At 35.1% G+C, this 23,066-nt stretch overlaps 3 protein-coding genes across 3 annotated transcripts; 1 reads left to right on the top strand and 2 right to left on the bottom strand.

The window, feature by feature from the left end:
* The first annotated feature begins 5,392 nt into the window (after positions 1–5,392).
* On the top strand, positions 5,393–6,997 carry LOC146137512 (uncharacterized). The gene is made up of 4 exons (XM_083394370.1): positions 5,393–5,668; positions 5,779–5,954; positions 6,579–6,709; positions 6,860–6,997. Exons 1-4 carry the CDS (start codon positions 5,400–5,402, stop codon positions 6,995–6,997), a joined length of 714 nt encoding a protein of 237 aa, XP_083250496.1. The 5' UTR covers positions 5,393–5,399.
* A 1,017-nt stretch (positions 6,998–8,014) lies between these two features.
* LOC146137511 (uncharacterized) lies at positions 8,015–11,484 on the bottom strand. Its single transcript, XM_083394245.1, has 6 exons — positions 11,397–11,484; positions 10,987–11,080; positions 10,471–10,604; positions 9,320–9,430; positions 8,972–9,127; positions 8,015–8,772 (listed from the first exon to the last, which is right to left on the bottom strand). The coding sequence occupies exons 1-6, from the start codon at positions 11,451–11,453 to the stop codon at positions 8,479–8,481; spliced, it is 846 nt and encodes a 281-aa protein (XP_083250371.1). The 5' UTR covers positions 11,454–11,484; the 3' UTR covers positions 8,015–8,478.
* Positions 11,485–18,086: 6,602 nt separating this feature from the next.
* On the bottom strand, positions 18,087–22,951 carry LOC146137510 (c-Myc-binding protein-like). The gene is made up of 5 exons (XM_083393943.1): positions 22,675–22,951; positions 22,330–22,402; positions 22,215–22,263; positions 21,579–21,708; positions 18,087–18,675 (listed from the first exon to the last, which is right to left on the bottom strand). The coding sequence occupies exons 1-5, from the start codon at positions 22,687–22,689 to the stop codon at positions 18,631–18,633; spliced, it is 312 nt and encodes a 103-aa protein (XP_083250069.1). The 5' UTR covers positions 22,690–22,951; the 3' UTR covers positions 18,087–18,630.
* Positions 22,952–23,066: the final 115 nt, after the last annotated feature.

The raw sequence follows: 23,066 nt of genomic DNA, 5'->3' as shown, positions 1-23,066 counted from the left end.
CTGCTTTAATGAGTTTGGTAAATTGTGATTGATTTAATAAAGCAAACCATTTGAAAAAAATTGGGGAAAACTAAATAACGTGAAATTATTTTTCATTTTTTTAGGCAAAAAACTCAGAATAAAAATTATTGGTATATAGTAACCAAAAAATTTGTTTAAGTGAGGGCCTCCACCTCCGGACAACCGTCTACCAATACTTCGAAGAGGAAAGGCACGGAATTCATACAGGAAGGGAAGGCGCCGGTGGATAATGGATGGGGTATGGGTGGCCTCATGATATGTTTTATGCATCTTCGGCCAGCTGCCGGTGGTTTTATTGCTATTTGTGGGGCGTTTCAATGATATTACATTAGAGGTGCAACAAAAAATGAAGGACATTAAGTTTGGCATATATACAAGAAATAATACGAATAAAAGTGGAAGGTGAATTGAAAAAGTTAAAGGTGATAATTATAAAGATAGTAGTGATAGTATTGTTTTGTTGTTTTAAGTATGTTTATGTTTTGTTTTGGTTGTTTTCCAGGTTTGTTCTTCTTTGTCGTCTTCATTTTAGCTGGAGTTCCATGGGCCCGTGTTGATGTTTTAAGTATTGGGTGAGGTTTGTTTTTATCCTGCGTTGCTTGTCCTGTATTTTGAGCTATTTCTGTAGGTTTTTCGAAGGATTTTGGGTTTGGAGGTTTTGTTTCTTCATGAGTAGAGGAGGTTTCATCGTCATCTGTTATGGTAATCAAGGAGTTGGATGGAGGTTGTTTTTCTGAGTTTGTTTTTAGGTTTATGGGTGTCGAGGTAGCAGGGGGTAACTTTTCGTTAAATGGTGGAGGTTGGATAGTTTCAGGTTGCAATGGCGGAGTTTTGTCAGCTGATTGGCATTCGTCGTTTATTGTGGTTGAAATTGATTTTGGGCACTGGTTAGACCAGTGTCCAGGTTTTCCACATTTTGGTGAAGTATTTTCTTTTGGTTGTTTGATTATATATATTTTCAGTCGGTTAATTGTAATTTCATCCGGTATTTTTTTGATATTAAGGTCTTCGAAGAAGAGTTGAGTGTAGCCATTTCGAATAGTGGGATATTCTTTGTGTGTACAGTGGTGAATTTTTTTGTTTTTTGTTTTTGGTGAATTTTTTTGAGTTTACCCCAATTGTATTTTTTAGCTATCTCTAATGTTTCGCCGTCTCCCCATTCGCAAGGAAATGGGTATAAAGTGATTTTGGTTAGGGTTTTGGATGGGTCAAAAGATGTGATGGTAAGGTAGTCTTCAAGTACTAGTCCGGCTTTTAAAGTTTCGTGTAGTTTGTTTTTGGTTGTTGTATCCAGTAGTGTTAGTCGAAAGATATTTTGGCTTTTGTTGAGTGTTCGGCAGCCAATGATTGATTTTACGTTTGTGCAGAATGGTTTGATCTTGTTGAGTATGAACATGAAATGGTCTAATTGTGATTTTATTTGAATGTTTATTGTGCGTGTGAGGGTACTTCGCAGACCTTGAAGAAGACATCTTCTAACCTAAAATTTAGATTTAAGTAATCCTCAATTAAACGTTCGTTTGTTGGTTTGCTACGAAGAGAGTTTCTCAGTGTCCAAAGCAGACAGTGAGAATTAAAAGTTATTATTTTCGTTTTTATTGTTTTTCGCATTCATATTTTTGCAGAAGCGCCTCGGATAAACCTCACCAGCTACGATATTGCCACTGTACAAAGTTAAACTAAGTTCGTTTACTTTTTATTGTTGGGCATCTAGGAAACCACTAATATTTGTTTTTCGTTAACAAGTAGTCTGCGTTTAAACTTTAGTTTGTTGGTTAATTCTCGTTAAAATATGAATTAAAATACTATTATTAAAATTACAACGTTTCATGTAAGCGACAACGCAGTGTTTTTTTTACTTTATTTTTTTTATAACGCAAGTTAGGTTCAACGTCGAGGTCAAGAAGTACAGGCAAAAAACTAATTACACCCATATTTAAAAAACATAAGAAGGTTTTTATAATTAAAAAAAAACATTAATTTGAAAGCTACAATTCTACGATAAATTAGTGTTACTGCCTTGGTTATGATTTCTTTCTAGGTTTGTGGTGCTTTGATTTACTTTGACTTGTACTTCAGTTGGACTATTCACTATTGGCTTCTCTTTTCTTAGGTTGAATGTCGCTTCGTTAACCCGTATCTTTTGGTGGTTTTTCGCTCGCATGTTGTTGTCCTGGTGAAATCGTTTGTTGGGTTCAGTCAGTGCTTGCGGGTCCTTTCTGTCTTTACATTATCTTCTAAGCTTCTAAGATAAAGGCCTACTCTTTTTCCAAAGTTCCCAAAATAAATTGTTTATTGAAGACAAATTACCTTCGCAGAAATATTGCAATGTCGTCACCTTGAATTAAAAAAAAAACAGTAAACACAGATTAGCAAACCTAAAAGAAAGATAAAATAAAAGTCGTATCTTCTGAGACGGTGTTTCGTCATCTGTTTGCTTTTTTATTTTAAATAAGAACGTGAACGTTTTAGTTTTGATAATTCAAGAAAGTTTTCTTTTACATCTATCCTTGTGGTAGCTTCTGTCTTTTTTGGGCAAAATTTTCAGATATAAATTGTTTATGTTTTTTTGGTATCATTATATCAACTATGCCTCTTTTACCCTCCAGTGAGCCAAAACGTTTGATATCAACACCAAATTAAGATAAAAATAAGGATTGAAATGAAAAATATAATGATTAAATAGTAAGTTATAATTATTGTGCAGTAAGGTCTGGTCATATTCAGAAGATTATTCTACAGTTTATTGCAAAATAGTTATAACTTATAAGGCTACTTAATCAATAGAAAATTAGGATCTATTTAGTGAACGGATCCATAAGTAGTAAAGGGAGGTTTCAACAAGAGAGGATCTTTTTTTCCCCCCAAAGATTGGAGTAATATTTATGAATTATATTTTCTATTACTTCTGGTTGGGTAGTAATTTGGCCTGTTTCCTGTTTTAGTTGACAAATTCCCGTTGTAATTTTATTTGTTTGCTCTAACTTTAAAAAAACTCTTAGCTCGGCTTTGCACTGTTGCCAATATTTTTGATCTAATTTTGTGACCTTGAAATTTGTTTATTTCTATTTTTTTAATTTGTGAATTATACTTTGGCGTTCGGTGTTTAAATTTGTTTTTTCCCTCCTCAAAAATTTGTGGTTTTGTCAGATGATTGCCGTTTGTCGATAATGGCGGTTGATTTTGGGTTTGGATACTGGTTGGACCAGTGCCCATGTTTTCCACATTTTGGACATGTTGGTGATGTATTTTCTTTTCTCGTCTGGTATTTTTTTGATGTTAAGGTCTTCAAAGAAGAGTTGAGTGAAGCCATTGCGAAAAGTTGGATGTTCCTTGTGTGTACAGTGAATACTTTTTTAAGTTTACCCCAATTCTATTTTTTGGCTATCTCTACTATTTCGCCGTCTCCGCATTCACACGGGAGTGGGTATAAAGTGATTTGGTTAAGGTTTTGGATGGGTCAGATGATGTGATGGTTAGATAGTCTCTTCAAGTTCTAGTCCGTGTTTTAATGTTTCCTGTATTTTGTTTTTGACAATATCTGGAAGTATTTTATTAAATGGTTGAGGCCGATACGCTTGAAAGACAAAATCGACGCAGCAGGACGACGCAAAGCACAGTTTGAGAAATTTTGCTGTAGTTTATTGACACTGGGTTAGCAATATGCATACACGGATGTGGGGCAATCACCATAATAAATCAGTTCAAAAAGGGCCTGCATTGGTGAATCTTAATACTCAATACAAAACAATGTTGCCTGAAAAGCATAAGTTTCACCAGAATTATTTACATAAAGAAGTTTGTACATATGAAACTTTGTTTTTATTGAACTGCGAAATTCATATATAAATATTTTTCTGTGTCGTTTTTTGTTTTGACATATACTACAAGGCAGCTACTTACGACTTTGGAAGGCACAACCTTCAGGTTTGAAACCAATGCTCTAAACATTTTAGGAAATATATTCCTAGCAAACCTGTATTTTGTTTTTGGTTGCTCTATCCGGGAGTGATAAGCGAAAAAGACTTTGATTTTTGTTCAGAGTTCAGAAGCCAATGATTGATTTTATGTTTGTGGAGAATGGCTCGATCTTGTTGAGTAAAAACATGAAATCATCTATGTTGCAGTTACATTGTGATTTTATGTGTATGTTTAGTGTGCGTGTGAGGCCTTTTACCGACAGTGTTTTATGGTATATGGCGAGAAATGAAGTATGAAATAATACAAGTAAATAAGGATTTGAAACGTGCGGGGGCGCTAGAGAGCTAGCAAAAAAAGGCTAGGGCCAGTGCCTTAAGAGGTGGTTAACTGTGACTTTCAATATGGCCCTTTTTACGTAATGATTAATACCGCAAAATTATTCTCTATAAGCACATCCTTAGACCACGTGTATAGTGTGCAATTAACACAACATATTTTCCCTCGACCGCAGCTTGCATTTTATGATTCGGCACACTGCTTGGCGCAGATGTCGCGCTAATCGAATAACGCCCGGTAAAAACGATCTTCGTTTGGTATTGCAGGTGGCGAAAGTTGTGCTTGTAATTTAGCGTGGTTCCGTAAATAAAACTTAGGAAAATGCGCTGTTCATAGTCTAAACATGATTCTACCAAAATCAATCGCACATACTTCACCGTCTTGGTTTAGTTTTTCACCTGTAGTAGGCTAAACGATTGCACCTTATGCGGTTTCGACGCACGAGTTCGCTTTGCGTCGTAAAAGTTCGCTTTGGTCGACGTTAATTGACTGTGTCTGATAACTTTTACAAATCGCTATTTAATGCCTCATACCATCACCAGTGTAAAAAAGGGGAATTCCCTAAGTTAAAAATTTGAAAACCCCCCTTTTGATTTTCTTGATACGCCCCTGGACTGTGATTATTCGTTAAAATTGCAATATGATAAAGAATAATGAGAAAGAAACTAAAATAAGCAAAAAACTAGACACCAGTCCTTTATTTAGTTATGTTTTAAAGTGACGTGATTAGATTCAAGTATTTTTAGCAAACGACTTGTCGTGGACTTAAGTCATTGTATCAAATGACTTGGTTTAAAATGAAGTGGTGTCATCCAATATTTTAAAATACAATTGATTTATTTATAAAACAATTAGCTTGCTTTACGTTGTGTTTGTGTTATTTTTTAGTTGAGGTAATGCTCTCTATTGAATGAGGTTACCAATTTTAATAGTTTAACGTTTTAATTTCAGAAATGATTGACAGAGACGTGACCTAGACTTAAGTTATTTTGGAAAATATTTGACTCGGACTTAAGTCATTAAAGCCAAGTTAAAGGGTCACAAATTACAATTAAAAAAAAATAGTATTTTGTACTTATTAGGATAGCAACTGTGATATAATCAATAAAAATCTGCTAAAGATGATTGACAGTAATAAGTCGCTGCTTGAATTTGCAATGAGCTTAAATAAAACAATGCCTGTTGTAATGCGTGTCGAAGATAATCTAAATCTAGCCCAATCAAGCAATGTACCTTCTGCTGAAAATGAAACTCAACAAAGCCAACAAAAAGAAAAAGAAGCAAACAAAATGTCTCCACTGAGATTAAACGATTCTGCTTTTACTTGCGTTGTTTGTCAAAAACATTTTGGCACAAAATCACACTTTGATTACCACCTAAAAACGCACAGGTAAAATAAACCACCATGTTATTACTATTTTTTTTAAATTGTTGTTGATTGTTGGTTTAAAGTTTGCCCTGCATCAAAGTAGCCAAACAATTGAAAAATCTCCTGTTCAGTGTTGTCAAAGAGTTTCATTGCGGAATATGTGGGAAATCTTTTATCACACAGCAAGCACTAAGGGTCCATACCATTGTTCACAAGAACCACAAAGGAAGACCCTTTAGCTGTGATAAGTGCGAAAAAAGTTTCCAGACAAAGCAAAACCTTGAAAACCACCGCAACATTCACAAAGGTTGGTATTAATGTTGTTGGTCTCTACTCAGTGGTAGGGATGTCCCAAATATCGGATCAGAGCTTATACTAGATTTGAAGTATTGGTACATGCCTGATTACCAGTGTGGTATCTGTTCTGGTATGAAACCAAATTGATATAGGAAGGAAATAGTAGGTTGACACTGGACATAACTGTTCAAAACCTTTTAACAGGAATGCAAATTTTGGTGTAATAAGCCAGAAAAATCCACAGTTAAACATTTCAATGTCAACTATTTTGCCTATTTAATCACAATGGTGACATCATTTGGTATTGGATCAGATTGCGATGCTCTTTGTCTAAAATATTAGGTTTATATGTGAATAAAATGTCTGAATTAGTTTTGTACATATTTTTTTCTTGGCTATTAAGCTTCAATTAAAAAATGCAGTAAAACTTGAGATGCCCTCAAAATATACACAATCTATATTTCACAATCAATCTAAAATAACACTTCGGTTATAGTTGATTTAGACTAAATTGATGTAATAGTTGTGTAATATTATTCAACTAGATGTCAGTATCTCATTTTTGCATAGCTTTTAGTTATATTGTTAATTATTAGTAATTTGCTTGTTTTACCAAGTTTTTATTACATCTCAGGTATCAAGCCATTTAAGTGTACAATTTGCACAAAATCTTTTCGGGAAAAGTCAACCCTAACCAAGCACTACAAATGCCACACAAAGATTAAACCATATTCTTGTTCCCTTTGTGACCAAACGTTTAGTCAGGTAAAATTCTAAATCACTAAAATATTTTGTTTTAGAATTGGAATAAAAATATTTAATATACTGGCCGGTTTCTTTATCACCTGGTGTGTATATATCCTTTCCATTAACGTAATATAGCATTATAAAACAACATGCTTGTGTTTTATTTAGTCAAGTTCACTACAACGCCATATACAACAGAAGCACCAGAAAAACAACCCTGACTATGGTGGATTTCTGCCGGCACTTGGAGCTGAAGTGGTCGCTAAAGAACTCTGTTGTTTGGATAACCCTCTGTTTTCTAATTAAATAATCTGCTATTCGTATTTGGTTCATTTTTTGTGAGAGCAGGTTACAAGTTTGAAGATGTAGTGAGTTGAAAATCTCTTGTGGAAAAAATATTTGTGAAAAATTAAATATCACTTATCTTTCAAGTTGATTTTAGTACTGACCATTTTCAACCAGATTAAAGCATTTAGCAAAAAGTTTTGATGTTTTCCCATTAATAAATATATATGTGGTTATTGTTATATACATTTATGATTAAGTCTTAAAATAGATGCAAAGCAAAAAAGATGCCCCTGCGGTCACATCTATGAAGAACCCCTTAAAAATAATGAATTTTGAGACGAAACACCTTTTTAGGTGTTTTTTTTTTTTTTAATTTTATTAAATTTTCTTGGCTTACATAATCAGCATATCAGTGTGTAAACTGAAATTCTTTACAGTTAAATATTAGCAGCCAGTAACGTCTCAAATCAAGTGTAAAAGCTCTGTTGTTATGATTGAACTAAAGGGCAAAAAATATTTCAAAAAGAAAACGTTTGTTATAGTGCAATATTTAATAGTTTTCTACTTATATTAACATCCCAATAACGGTGATTTGCTGATGTTTGCAGCAAAACATAAGAGTCGCATCGCGGTCGTATTAGCTTTAAACGCTGTGGTTTAGTAAAAAAATTCATGTTTTTTTAAATCACAATTATACTAAAGTAAATTTTCACAGTGCCAGTAAACTGAACTCGCTTACCCCAAAACTCTTGTTTACCAAGGTTTGCTAACTTCTGTTCTAGGCTACTGAAATCAAAGGATACTTATATCTATTAGGCAAGACAGGTACTTATTTTTAGCACCTAACAGATTGAAAATATTCTAATTTGTCATCACATAATTGAAAAAGGGAAAATACTAAAAAAAAAAAAAAAATACTTTTATAGAAACTACTAAACCTAATTGCTTATCATTGAAGCTTAGCAGAAACGAATATTAAACCAACATCTTTATTGAAATAAAAGTAATAAACAAATAGCCACATACTGGAAAATACAAACAGCACAGGCATTTTTGCATAGAAATATTTTATAGAAACGCCACTTCTGAGTAGAAAATTAGTTGAAATGTTCAATAGACACAAAATGTATTTTATGAAAGCTAACAATTTTATTTAAGAGTGTTACCCAAATTTGATAATTTTATTATACTTATCTACGATTAAAAAAATAGCACAGTGATTAAAATTGTGTTGCATTAAAAAAATATCATGATTTGTTTATGCCATAAGAACTAGAAAAAATGCATCCCTATTAGCATTTATAAAAGTTGTTCAGTTATAGACTGTTTGGTTAATTCCTCAGTTAGAAATTAAAAAAAAAGTGCTTATAGTCTTCAAAAAATTGATTCCACAGGGATTACTTTATGAAATTTATATTCGTTTCATAGGCAATTTTCAAAGGCGAATTTCTCTTTAGTTTATTAGGGAGGTTTTTGTCGGTTGTTAAAACATCAGCTTTTCATTTCAAAGGGTGGTACTCAATGTTTCGACACATTTCAAGTCGTTGCAGTATATTGAGAAGTCCCCTTTCGGTTGTTTCTAGTACCTCTTCTGGAGAGTCGTGCAGAACACATTGAATTTCCCCGAGAAGGTTGGAGCATCTTTGAACGAGTGGCGGAGAATCGGAAAGGTCAAACGCCAGACAAACCCCCTTGTTTTTCTCTGTTTGTTGACTTTCGTTGATGTGTTTGATTTCAAGTGACTGTTCTATTTCAACTACATGTTCAATTTCACTTTGAAATGTTTTATTGGCCTGAAAAGCAAACAAACACACATTTTAGTCTCTACATTGCAACAAAATAGTTGAGGAAACCTTAAACATATTGCAATAAGCAGCCAACACTTTAAAACTTAATATACATTTTAAAACACTTTTCAAATTCCTGCTTAAAGAAAACCTATAAAAAAGTATTTGCAGGAGGGTTTTTTAGTTTTATCACTTTTTTTCTTACCTCTATCTCTTTTACGGGATGTCCCGAATGTGAGTTTCCTGATGGAAGTGTAATTAAACATCCGTGTTCTTTAAGAATGTGATGAGGTTCATCGGTGAGAGCCTTTTTTAACTCCAAACTTGCCTTCTCTTTATTGCGCTTGGTCATATATTTTAGCTGTGTGATTTTTTTCAGTTAGTATGCATAAGAGCTAATTAACCGCCTCTTAAATAAGGTAAAGTTACAAGGTATGAAAAGTGTATTAATTTACAAAAATATTATAAATTAATACACTATACACACCTTGTTCTATCTGACAAACTAATTCCTTAACTTTTACCAGTAATCAAGTGATTTCTGTAGACCCACCTTAAATTGCTCAAATTTTATAACCTTTTGGATTCGCAGTTTGGCAGGACAGTTAACTTTTTTTGATCGCCATTCTGGAGATTTAAATTTCTTCGGTCCTAGGTCTTTGTTCTAAATAATATTCATTTAAAAAATCAATAGATTTATCAAACTTGTCATGAAAGGCGCAGAGTAGGGTTCCTCTCCGGGAATGTTTTGACGGGAAATTCTGATTTGCCGTGAATTAATGATCCCGAATCTCAGCAAATTTTTTTATAATCCTGTTTTTCGGCAACATAGCAAAACTTGTCGTTTTTCAACTGACATAAAAAAATTATTACCAAACCTATTAAAGTAGTTGCATTTATTTGTGCCTACCAGCGGAAAAAAAAAACGAATTAAATTTATTCTGCCATTAAAACTGCGCCCTGTATGCGCTTTTTTTAAATAAAAACAAATAAGGGTGCAGCCTTTATTATGAGAAGGCAGTGTTGTAAACAAGTCATTTTAAATTGACTTAAGTTCGAGTCAAGTCATTTGTAAAACAACTTAAGTCCAAGCCAAGTGTTTTTGAATAAATAACAAGTCAAGTCCCAGTAAAAAAAAAAAAAAATACTTGAAAAAACGCTTCATTGTAACCCAAGTCATTTGTCCAAATGACTAAAGTCAAGTCAAGTCATTTGTCCGAAAGACCTAAGTCAAGTCAAGTCATTTTTTTCCAAATGACTTAAGTCAAGTCAAGTCGTTTGAAAACAGTGACTTAAGTCAAGTCATTGACTCAAGTCATTGCAACACTGCGAGAAGGTCTTGTAAGACTGCAGAAGCAATACTATACAGAACATAAATGTTTGGAGCGAATATAAAATTATTTTAAACATCTTAATGACCTAATTAGGTATAATTTTTTCGTCAGTATTCCCGAGAATTTTATTTTTTAATCCTGTTTCCTGAGAGTGAAAAAGAGGAACCTTAGTGCAGATGCAGAGGCAAACAGTTTCGAAACCACATAGTATGCAACAGAACAACAACATCTAATAATAAACTTTATACATAATTGCGTTAGGAATCTTAAGTTTATTTTTTTGGTTTAGCGGTTAATGGAGTAATAAACTTTAATCACTTTTATTAAGTTAGGTTTTAATCTTTGACTCAGGCTCAAGTACAGTGCTCACTGCGTTTCTGCTTCTTTTGTCATTCTTGGATTTACTTCTGTCTTTTCCATACTGGCATTCCAAAACAGTGGTTTTTAATATGATATAAGGAACTTTCAAAGAATTGATCCACCAGATTTTTCCATGTTTGTGTTCTAAATTAAGGTATATAAGCAGTATAAATTGTTTAAAATATAAGATGTAGGCGCTGGTCTATAATCCTACCACAATGTTTAAATCAACGCACGATTTTAAGTTAGGGTGCGAACTAGCGTTTGGAGGTGGGTGGGCCAAGTATTAGTATATTCATTATTTAATAATAATACTTGACCCAACCTAACCTAAGTAATGTGCGTTGTGGTAGGATTCTAGAGCAGCGCAAATTTCTATAATTTAACATACATAATCTAATCAGACATATTTCAGGAAAAACAATTTTATTAGCACTATGGTAAAGCTACCCTGTTGCTTTACTATAATAAAACAGGGGCTTAATTTGTTACAGTAACCAAAATAGTTAAATTTTTAACTGTTTACCATAGTCTCTTGTCCAGCTAGAAATGAATTTAGTTTCTGTATCAGTTTGAAACTGCTCAATAAATTTGTCAGCTTCTTCCATCGAAGAAACCCACTACATAAAACAGTATATGAGTGGGTTATAAGATTGTATGTGTCTCAAAGAAGTCAAACTAACCGAATTCATTAAAAAAGTGATCATTAATGATTATTGTACTGCAATGGCTATTAGCCATTGGCTAATAACAATGTCACTTCCACCTAAACAATGTTTTTATAATGCTAGATTTAAAATAAATCATTCAATTTTTTTTAATACTCAAAATTTGGACATACAGTTAACATTGGGGCAAATGTAAAAGTACAAAAGTTAAACGATATATTAAAAAACGTAACATATTATGTTATGAAAACAGGGCTGCTGCGCTTACATGCAATAAGTCATTTGTCAAGTAAGTAGATTGAATTGCAAGTTGTTCGTTGTTCATGTCGTAGAAAATATTATATACTAGATAAATGTTATATCAGGGTTAGTAAAAAGCTTTAATAAATAACAATAATTTGCTATTTAAGATATTACAATAACAAACGAAATTGTTCCAAATGTTAGAAAACAAATAGAGGGAAATTCCCCTAAAAAGGGGATTTTTTTTAATGCTGAAAATCATTAAATGGAAAAGCCATGGTTTATCAACTGAAACCTCTTTTTTTCATCGTTAAATAACCACATATGACAGTTAGCATTCTACAAAAGTCTTCTTTCATTTTGAGATATTTTACTTATAATAACTAAGAAGCCACCCAAATCGTATTTTTTTTTTGATACCGGTTCACATAATATGTAAAATGCAAATATCGCATTGTGCTTTATGTTGCATTGAATTAAAAATTAGGGAAAAATAATTTTGGTAACTCTGTATCTCTCTATCTACCGGTAGCTATATCGTTCAAAGCTATATCGTTCACATTTTCTATTGTATTGTCCTACCTCTTGTTGTGATCGCTATACATTTTTTTACTCTATCTTCAAGAGACCGCCCAAAGAACGCGTCTACCTGTTATTGCACTCCAGTGCCTTCCTGTCCAAACCTTAGGCGTGAAAATGCTTGCCACACCAGTGACGTCGTTTGGCATAAAATATCGTCTAGTCTAGTGAATTTGCAAAGAAGTTCTTGGCGTAAAATCGACCTATTTTGGCGTTTTAACGCGAATCTATGGAATGCATTCAGGACGGTCAGGCGACAACAGTTATCTTTGGTATCTTCATTTACCGCTTCTCTGTGACTTTCTGTTATGAAATAAACTAAACAGGCGCACAGGACAAACAGTAGGCTAGCTGGTAAACAAACCGCCCTAAAATATTTTAATGAGAAAAGTTCCCATTGTAGAAACTTAAAATGTTGTTTACCATCGTTCAATTTCGTAGAAGAATTAGAAATGGCTTTCAATCTAACTTTTTTTTAATTTTAAAAGTTCAAGGAAATAATTTTTTTCTTTATAGGCGTTATATAGGCTGCATAGAGTCTGGATATTTTGACGTGCATGAATTTTATTAGAGACGACGACGCAAAGTTACGCATAACTTGACATCAATAAGTGAGATTAAAACACCACACAGCAGTTCGTTTAATTTGTTAAAGTTTTAGGTTGGATAGAGTGATAGACTTTACTTTCAAAGCAAAATATATTCTCATACGCTACTAAAAAGCTTTAAGTTACAAAACTTGTGTTTTCGATGGTGCGATTTAGGCGCCATTGGGCTAAGCAAATTTATCAAAATGGGTTACACTAGTAACATAAACTAACTTGGCACGGAGCAAAATTTGTTTTGCTTTAACGAAGCCAATAAGCAAAAATACATTTTTTTAGGGGAAGATGGCCACGTGCCCCGCTGGATTTGCCCCTGGTAATGTCAATTTATGCAGTTTGAGTAGTATTGATTACCGAACTCGATTATCAAAAAATATGGTAAGCTTTTGTCTAAGGGAGATTTGCGTAACTTGTCAAAAATAAATCTATTAATTAATGTCATATGATAACGCAAGCTGGTGTTGCAACGAATTCCCGTCTTGCCCATTGTAAGGGTCGTCATGTTGTTCAGTTAACAAACTCCATATGTAACTGGATTATAGGTGCTTTATAAGGGAATTCGACGTAACGATTTAAAAACCACTGTGTCGCAGTAACATGACGTCAATAATACGGGGTAACAAAAATTAAAATTCCTATACAACGGTTAATTAAAAAAACAATAGGCTAAAATTATCAATAGTTACCGAGGACATTTCAAACTGTGCCTTGAACTAAATGCATTTTTGCCCTGTGCGCAGTATCAACTTGCGTTCAATATGCAGCGCCATTTATCAACCCGAAAAAATATTTTTGCTGACCAGGTGTCGTTTAACATTTATGAGTGCGCATCTGTTGAGTTCGATTGAGGGAAATCCAAAACCCGCGGCTGGTAGATCCGATCTGAACAGTACAAACAAAAAATTGCGCGGATGTTTATTAAAATAGGACGGGCAACATGACACGGGCAAAATGTGGTAAGCCGCATTTCGGGTGCGTTTTTGGCACAAATGAAATGCGGTTGCGTCAATGGATTGTCCGTCGCCCGTTTTTAATTTGCTAGCTTCCATCTGCTGTTGTTCGGTAAAAAGCGGCCAATCCTTCACTGCAAGAGCTTATTCCCTTTTTCCTGTTCACCAACTGCTTCATTCCGATCGATTGCATTACGAGGGATTTCGGACGTTCGGCGTCCAGCAAGCGATTAACTGTTGCCGGCCAGCTTGACAAATGCTTATTTTTAAAAAAATGAAAAAAGCGAGCTTTTAGGTGAATTTAGAAGCGTCGTTTGCAGTTATAAGCTAGCGAGGTTGCTTTCCCGGTAACATTTCTGTAGCGGTGAGCTGTGAAAAGTCACACTTCTTATTACAGAACACTGCCCTAGGTTGCAGCATTTAGAAATTTAGACGCTTTACTCGAAAAGTAAAAGTTTTATGTAAGATGGTTGTTTTCAGGTCTTCTTTTCATCGCTATAAAGGCTCTAATGGCAAACCAAAATTCAAGTTGTTGTAAATGGCGCAAAAACAATTAAAAAGCAGAGATTTATCAGTTGTAGAGCGGAACTAAGGGGATTTAAACAGAAAAATATTGTTTGACTTTACAGCGTTAAAAACGCGCTGTGATTTTAAAGAAATATGCACAAAACACCGCTGCCTAAATCTTCTTCTAGATTTATTTAAGGGTTGCTTAACCAAGTTTGTACAATAGGGTTTAACTAAATACAGTTAACGAATCACGTTACACAATAAAAAAAACATTTTCAGTTTGGGTTTACAAGGTTAGAACGTGATTTAACGTTATTGTTTGGCGATTAATCACAAACTATTGACAATTTTTGTAAAGTAATTAAAAACGGTTTACAGTTGACGCTAAAAAAACACCATTTTCTTGTTTAATTTAAAATTGCCGTTACAGCGTTAGTTAAGTTACAGCATTAGTCATTAGTTAAAAATAGGCAAAAAGTAAAATAAACATTGAAATCCCATTAAGAGAAGGGTAAATCTTTATTTCAGGTCACCTATTTTGCAAGTTCTTTAATATTCATCCTATATAATTATTCTATCCTGCCATTGTATTCCGAAGGTATTTTTGAGAAAATAGAGGAAATTTTCCCCGTTTTTATATTGCCTCTGTCTATCAAAACAATTGCTTTCTTTTCAGGTGGCATCGTTTGCTAAGTTTAACAAATTTTGAGTCACAAAACGACTGGTATACTAAGGCGATCATGGTCAAACTCGACGTAATAGAAACGATCCTAGACGGACGAGATGACAAGTCACCAGTGGAGCAGGGCCTGGGAACTCTCGCTTTTACAGCAGCAGTCGACAGTAAACTGGACAAGCCAAACCCGAAGAGCGACCAGCAGGATAAAAAAGAGACCCAAGACCAGGCGAGAAGTAATAATCAACAGCATGTTGTCGATATTGTAAACGACGAAGAATACGACGGCAGTGCCGACGCTCTCGTGATGTCCATCGCTTTCTGTACAGTAATCTGCGTTGTGCTCTTTGCCATGCTGTACAAAGTGCTGGTAATGCTGTACCCGGTTCTCGATGACAACTACAACGTCTGGCGCTCACCGGCGGCCGGCTTGGAGGCGAGTGGTATGCCGCTAGAGGTCGGCAACGAGGCGGATTCGTCTTTGCTCGGAACGCACTGAACCGATTTTGACCGGCACTGTTTGTACGCGATTGTTTCCATACGGTTATATACGCTGGGTAGTTTTTTGGTGCTTTAAAAATTGTCTAGAACCTGGCTTGAAATTAATGGTTCTTTGTGTTAAATGGCGTCTTTCCCAAAAGGCTTGATCAACAAAAAATTTAAGACGCTGCCATTCGCGTAGGCACAACAATGTTCACTGTGTTACCAACTTTACTGCTGTTGTATCGCGACTTATGCCTGTTTTTTACACAGCATCTCAATTTTTTTATTCTTCTATATATGTGTGGATTAGTGGCATGAAATCTGGATCCACCTTTTGTACACACTTGCTTCTTTTGGCGAACTTCAATTGTAAATAGCGTTTTTTATCGTTGTGAAACTATAGCCTACCTTACTTCTATCGAAACCGGGATTTATTGACCGTGACTCTGTATGAACCAAGCATTTGGCATTATCGCAGGACCTTTAGGCGGACTTAATGCACTCATCACCCCTTCAATGTAATTACATTGCATTACTGTAGCTGAAGCCCCATCCTAACCATTGTTTGGTATCTTAACTTGCTTAAGTTTGAATTAAAACAATATAAATGTAATGATTGTTGGCTTAAGTTTTTTGTTTCAATTCAGGCAAAAGTGAAAAGGCTAAGCGAAAGTGTTTTCGTTAACGTCTCGAAAATTTACCATTCTCAAATGAGCAGTAAGTTAACAGTGGTTGAATCCCGGTGCAAGCATTGTGCCAGTCTAGACCAGGGGTCCGCAAATTGTGGGTCGCGACCCAAATTGGGGTCGTGGGACCATTAAGTTTGGGCCGCGAAAGCGCCAGTATATTTTAATTGCGGCCTATATTTGGTAAGTTTTTTAATTGTTTGCATTAGTACCGTACACTGAATTATATACAAGAGAGCCGTCTTACTTCTAGAACTGTCACGCGAAATGTACACACTATAAGACCCGTAAAATGTCGTGAGACTTTCGTTTGATCCAGGTGAGGGAAAAGAGCGCTTGTAATCCAATACTATTAAGGGCCATTACCGAAACACCAAACTGATCTGCTGAGCCGCAATCTGGGTTTCCTTTCCTTTAGGGGCTAGGAGGAAAGTTGGTGGGGCTGCAACCCCAGGAACACCTATTTATTAGTAAATCATATTTGTCGTCCGAATGAGACATCACAAGTAGTAAAACTCAAGGCTTCTTTTCAGTTGTGTTGCAGAACCCTTTCTCTTTTAAAATGAACAAAACGCATAGCCCGATTTGTCTTAATAAATAGAAAACACAATAAGTTACTGTGTTTTTTCAGCAAAGCTATTTTATTAAAAACAAAACCGCGAAGCTATTTTATTAAAAAAACAAGTATTTGGGTCGCGACACCCCGGTACTAGTAGTTTTGGGTTGCGCCAAAAATTATTTGCGGACCCCTGGACGACTCTAGACAACCAATAATCGACGCCTTAACACGCTTATTGTATAAACAACGCTCCTATGGTGTCAACGAAGTTATAAACCTGTGTTTCGGCAGTAGATACACCAGCTGACAGCATGGTGAATAAACCTCCCTAACACTCGGCATTGATTTACGGACAAGACACTGTCTGGCATAACATGCGCGTCGACAAAAAATGGTATCTTACTTCTGGAACTTTTATTCTCATATACCGACCTTTTCGAAGGTTGTAAGTTACTTGCTGTCCTGTAAACTTCGCTCAGTTATTTCAAGTTTATGGCGATAGCTGTGCTATTGTACAAACTTATCGCCGAGCTTTTAAAACCGAAACCTAAAGCTAAATAATGGCCGTTTAAACAAAGCGTTATGCCGACCATCCATTTGAAGTGAGCTTCTTTGCGTGCAAGCATTCGACAACTATATTAGAACATTTTTGTAGCGATGTCCGAGACATGGCATTTTAATCGGTATTCGATATTTTGGAAAAAGTATCGCGATCCGATCCAATACCGAATGACGTCATTACTATGCTCAAACAAGCAAAATAGATGAAATTCAATCTGCCAAAGTTAATGTTTTTCAGGTTAATATGTCAATTTTTCTTTAGCGTTATAGGCCTAAGGTTGGCTACATTTAGTTATTAATCTAGTATTATTTTATAATATATGGTTGTGTTTCAAGATGAAAATAGTTAGATGGATTGCAAATCTAGGCTGAAACTCTTCCGTTAGTTAGGGAGCGAATGGGCACCGATATCACCCTAATATCGGACGAGTACCGATACTGCAGCTTTGCATACCGACATCCCAATTACGTGATATACATAGAAATTACTGCTTAATTGCAATAGCCTATAGTCGCCATAAACTGATAAAGCTTTCCCGTATTTTCCATCCTGCTACCCTTGTAATTTAGTAAAACTTTTCAAAATGCTTTCAGTGTCGGATAGAACACTATGGGTTGTCTGCTTGTGTAAGCTCTGTTCCTTTGAATATAATATACACTAAATACATGTATATTACACTGAAACTAAGATTTCAGGAGCACATTTATGCACGACATCTGAATTTAACTTCCGTTTTTTTTAAGTTTTAACTTGTCTTTGTCACATTATTTTATGACGTCATCTCGGAAAATGTTGATGCGTTTCGTAGCAAATCATCTACACTCACCTCTAGAAAAATTTGCCTAAATACAACACTTAAAATAAATGTAGAAGGGGTCTTACTCGCAACTAGGTAAACAGCTAAATTTCTTAACTGAAAGCAAATTTCGCCAAAACAACCTGGAAAAACTGCCTGGAATGTTTGATTTCATCTATTTTGCTTAATTGGGCATGGTAATGACGTCATTTGGTATCGGATCGGGATACTTTTTGTCCAGAATATCGGGTATCGGAAGAAAATTTCAAGCATCGGACATCCCGTGCTGAAGTCATACCACCAAGAAAAGCCATTTCTTTTTCCAGTTTTATTACAAAAAGACGCGTAACAAATTCTGTACATATTCACCCAAAGAAAAAAACAACATCAACAGGTAACTAACATTCCCCAAAGCCCGTAAGAATTGTTCCCAAAACGTTGCCTATATGTGCGGCAATAAATTGCTACTTTTCTAACGCGCAAAAAGTGTAAAGTTTTCAAAAATGGTAAGAAAACAGAACAAAACTTCATAAATATAGTTGTCGAACAAGTCAAGCATTTAGCGCGAACGGCGGCGCGACATGTACAAGTGGAAAACGAGGTAACTCGTCGCTTTTCGGAATCTTTAAATGTGGAAATAGGTTTTCGCTAAAAGCTTAAAAATGGCGACGAAACGGCCCGCTTCGATAGAAACTTCGATTCAAACAGGTAGAAAGCATTATGCAATAAAAGCTTGCAAGGATACAAAAGTGTACACAGCGGGTGAAAAAAGTGGAAATTACTGCAAGGGAGTTACGTTGCTTGTGGGAATGTTTTCTTTAATGGTGGCCTACTTGAACGGGAAAAAGCTTTTCTAATTGGTCGTTTCTTCTGTGGCAGCTGGCTCATATTTCTCCAACTGAAAAAGATAAAAAAATTGGGACATTACAATAACCGCCTAACGGTTTAACATTCATTAGATATTGATAACAAGCTTCTATAAAAAAACAAACGACATTACAACAACCGTCTAATCTAACGGTTTAACATTTTATAAGCTATTGATAAAAAATATCCTATAAAAAATAAATGACATTACAATAACCGCATAACGGTTTACCATTTATTAGATATTGATTAAAAAAAGCATCTTTAAAAAATCGTATAACAGTTTAACATTGATTAAATATTGATCAAAAAAAGCTCCTGTAAACGACATTACCATAACCGTATAACGGTTTAGCATTGATTAGATATTCGATCAAAAAAAGCTCCTATAAAAACAAACGACGTTACAATAATCGTCTAATCTAACGATTTAACATTAATGAGCTATTGATAAAAAAGATCCCATAAAAAATAAACGACATTACTATAACCGTATAACGGTTTAACATCCATTAGATATTGATTGAAAAAAAATTCCATAAAAAAATGAACGACAATAATCGTATACCGGTTTAACAGTATAAGCTATTTGTTAAAGTGGCAAAATATCTGTGCATAAAACAAAATAAAATTTACTGCGTAGTACAGCCTTTAAATTTCTCTCTACAACTTGCCTTGGTAGTAACGGTGTAACAATCGAAGAATAACTATGAATAGTCGTCTTTTGTCTTGAACAACAACTTTTTCGGAAAGTGTTACATTTTGGACCCAAAGAATTTTATTGAAAAACTTGCATAAACCGACAGTCAATATTAAAACGAATGAAACACGAAACAATGCGTTGAAATGATATCTGCCCCATTTGTAAATCGAGACTTATTTACGGATATACAAGCAAGGTTAAAACACAGGTTTGAAACTCATAAGATGTAAATAGAAAAAGTAGAAAAGGTAGGAATATTAAACTTGGACATTTTGTTTGATCAAAAAAAACAAGCAAAGGCAACATTGGTGATAAATCTCAGTTCTTGCGTGGCAATTAAAATTTCGATTTAATCACGTAGCGCTGGTATATGACGCAAGACCAGATGAAAGAACTGTGCAATTTTAATAAGAAATCACTTGTCACGCCCGTACTGCCCAATTAACAGGAAACCTCTACAGCGCCATTAGCGTTACATTGGAGGCGAAGAAAACAAGACGTACGCCAATTAGCTTTATACCGCATTACAAAGGAACAATGCTTGCACGTGCACAAGACACAAACAAGCAAACCGTGATGAGGTTAGAATGCGGCAGTGCTCCTTGTTAAAAACAGGCATTTTATTCAAAATGCATAGATGGCAGTACTGCACCTGCTAATTCGACCGCCTGTCACGGCACAGTAACAGGAAATCAATCCGTGACCAAATTTTACTTGTTTACGCACACCGGAAAGTACATGGCACTAGTGCAGCCTAACGACCTATTAAAATGCAGCCAACACCTTTAGAATTTATGAAATGTTTTTACATGCTTGTACGGCTGTTTTTAAACATAAGTCTTGTTGTTAAAGTGTTTGGAAAATGGATAAAAATCAAATCAAAGCATGGTTGCACAACTAACATCCTGCGTTCAGAAAGCATTTTTATATTAATGATTGTTCGCTAAGGTTTTGTTAATTCACGCATATGTAAAAAAGGCTAAGTGAATTTGTTTTTTGAAAGCCAATGTCCGGTAAAACTACCACCCTAAATCAAGATCACCGATTTAACAAAATAAAAGCCCCCTTAACTTTCTTACAGACAAGACACTGTCTGATAGAAAACGCAAGTCGATAAAAAATGGTACCTTACTTTTGGGACTTTTATTTCCATTTACGGCTACAATTTTTAGACCTTAGCTAAGTCTACTGTTATTATTGTTAAAAAAAATGGGCAAAAATCAAATCAAAGCATGATTTCAAAATGAACATCTTGCTTTCAGAAGGCAAACTATCCATTTATTTGATGGAAAAACATAATAATTGCCAGAGGTTCCATGACCTAAGGGCAATGTGTACCAAAGTCGTAGCAATATCAACCTTTGTAATGCTATATATAGTTAATGCCAAACACACAATTGAGAGTCAACTGCAGGGTGTTGGAGGCTTAACAAAAAACGGGATGGTACTTCTCCCAAATAAAATAAAACAGCTTGATATGAGAAACACCTCTATTAGGGTGGGTGAACTAATCGATGCCGCAAGCGATGGCCAGTGGGCTCCCTATTTATTGAAACAACACGGGGGGGTGTATGCACAACTGACACAACAGATGTGTCAAAACAAATTACAAAGCCATCTTTTTTCACTTCATACAAAAGCCATCCTTTGTTTGCCTCGGGACTTTTAGTTAATCATTACATGATGGATTAAGTGCCCAGAAACAGGTTAAAAATTGAAAAACAACAACCATCTTTAGGCTGTTATGAGTTTGCTTAACACTATTTACACAATACATTGACGGACAGCAGATTTACGGCACTTAACCATTACAACGCCCCTATGGAATACTGGATTCTTTCTGATCTGCGTTTATAAAAAGACTTTAAACCACCTTGCTTAATCATCAAACGCTTGTAATAAAAAATTACAAACAATTTAATTAAAATACCCACACGGGAAATCAATGTAGACCTTAGTAAAAATCAATCAATACAACAAAATCGAATGGGCCTTGCTAGCGAGTGGGATTGGTTTTAATAACATCAAATTTATTAAGGCTGTATATCAGATATTCATGACACAACTTTTGCATTCTGACTCTACAAAAGTTGTAATTATTATCTGTTTGGTAAAACCACTTGACGCTGAGTTTTACACAAAGGTCACAAAAGTGCATAATTCAAAGTGTTTTTTAGGGGGAGATTAAATACATATTTCAAATAAAGATAGATTCAAATTTTTTTTAGTACCTTGCTTCGCAAATCTTCATTTTCATCTCCAAGTTGTGAAACCTTTGCTTTCATTTCAGCCAACTCGACTCTAAGGGCTTCCACATCGGCAGTTTCGGGCCCATTGCCGGTCAAATGTTGGTGCAGAAATCTAAGAATCCTAGCTAAGGCATTAATAACAATTTTTCAAAACAAACTAGACATTTTTCAGCAGGGTATAAGGTCTAGGTTTTATAATTAAAAAAAAAGTATTTTTGGGGAGGGCACACATATACATTTTGAATAAATATTTACTATAGATATAAGAGGGGGATTTAACCTTTTGTAAATATTGTTTAGCTTGACAATTTAACACATAACTGTGAACAAGTCATCAGAAGTTACTGCTAAGCATAGAAACACTGGCGCTCCTTCAGTTATGTAGATAGAAATTATCCCCCAAAAAACTGTCCACAAATACTGCAACATACAATTTTTGGGTTAGGATCCGGGTGGGTCAAGTGGAATTACTAACAATAAACATAATAACACTTGACCCATCCTCAACCGAACGCTAAACCGCAACCTAACCCAAATAATGTGCGTTTTTTGGTTTTGTTTTGAGGAGCACTGAAACACCTTAATATTTACACTACAATCATGAAATGTAAAGGATACTCCAAAGCATTGTTGGGCTTTTCAGGTTCTTCGTAAAGGTTCACCAAAACTAGAATAAAAAAATACAAATTATTTTGTTTGAAAAATAGCTAATTTATTTTTTGCATTACATTACCCTTGGTTAGGGCATCAATGACCCCAGCTTTTTCCAGGTACTTTCTGAATTCTTCTCTCTTAGAATCTCCTGCCTATGAAACACATGCTTGGTAATTAAACATCGACCATTGAATACAAATTTAAAAAATATATATAAGGATGTGCAAAACTAAAAGAATCCCAATAAAGACTAAGGTAGTCCATATTGTTTTCAGTTTATCGAAAGATAAGGCATGTTAAGTTAATTTTGCGCAAAAAAACAACCAAGAAAGCTGATAAAATTTTACAGGACTCATCAATCTAGCCGTTGTAACTATACGCAGATTTATGTTTAAAATTAAAATGAAAAAAAGAGAGAACTTACCCTGTAGGAAGTCATCTTAGCTGGCACGAAGCGCAATCAACAGCAGAAAAACAGGAACTTAAAAAGGAAAACTTAATGCTCAAACTTGAAACGTCGAGTTCGAGCGATAAAAGCAAAGCCGATCGTAACAGCGGCCAACTAAAACTAAACCTGCGCTTGGACACAAAACAAGAAAAACTCGCGGGTTAACCCTTGGACGTGGAAAAATTCCAACGCGCGCGCGCTCGCCAATTATTGCCTGCCGCGCGAAAGCGGCGAAGAAATCACTAAATTGCTCGAGACAGTTTTCGTTTTCAAAGCGCCAACCGACCCCGAAGCAGAATCACTCTTTCGTCTCCCCGGGAACCGATATCCGTTACGCATGGCTGCTTCTCCACTTTTTTCTCTCCTTC

The sequence above is a fragment of the Ascidiella aspersa genome, chromosome 7, assembly GCF_963924565.1.
Source record: "Ascidiella aspersa chromosome 7, kaAscAspe10.2, whole genome shotgun sequence".
Classification (NCBI taxonomy): Eukaryota; Metazoa; Chordata; class Ascidiacea; order Phlebobranchia; family Ascidiidae; genus Ascidiella; species Ascidiella aspersa.
The sequence above is the reverse complement of the archived record's forward strand: the minus strand, read 5'-3'. Positions and strand labels throughout refer to the sequence as shown.

What these genes read in the sequence shown, in the direction of transcription:
- LOC146137511 (XM_083394245.1), bottom strand. Translation starts at nt 11,453, where the DNA reads ATGAACAACGAACAACTTGCAATTCAATCTACTTACTTGACAAATGAC. An exon ending in TAGCTGGACAAGAGACTATG is followed by an intron (nt 10,605 to 10,986) that starts GTAAACAGTTAA and finishes ACCTTAATTTAG; the next exon opens with AACACAAACATGGAAAAATC. An exon ending in TAAAATTTGAGCAATTTAAG is followed by an intron (nt 9,128 to 9,319) that starts GTGGGTCTACAG and finishes AAAATCACACAG; the next exon opens with CTAAAATATATGACCAAGCG.
- LOC146137510 (XM_083393943.1), bottom strand. An exon ending in CATTGATGCCCTAACCAAGG is followed by an intron (nt 22,264 to 22,329) that starts GTAATGTAATGC and finishes TTTTTATTCTAG; the next exon opens with TTTTGGTGAACCTTTACGAA. An exon ending in AAGCCCAACAATGCTTTGGA is followed by an intron (nt 21,709 to 22,214) that starts GTATCCTTTACA and finishes TAGGATTCTTAG; the next exon opens with ATTTCTGCACCAACATTTGA.
- LOC146137512 (XM_083394370.1), top strand. Translation starts at nt 5,400, where the DNA reads ATGATTGACAGTAATAAGTCGCTGCTTGAATTTGCAATGAGCTTAAAT. An exon ending in CCACCGCAACATTCACAAAG is followed by an intron (nt 5,955 to 6,578) that starts GTTGGTATTAAT and finishes ATTACATCTCAG; the next exon opens with GTATCAAGCCATTTAAGTGT. An exon ending in GTGACCAAACGTTTAGTCAG is followed by an intron (nt 6,710 to 6,859) that starts GTAAAATTCTAA and finishes TGTTTTATTTAG; the next exon opens with TCAAGTTCACTACAACGCCA.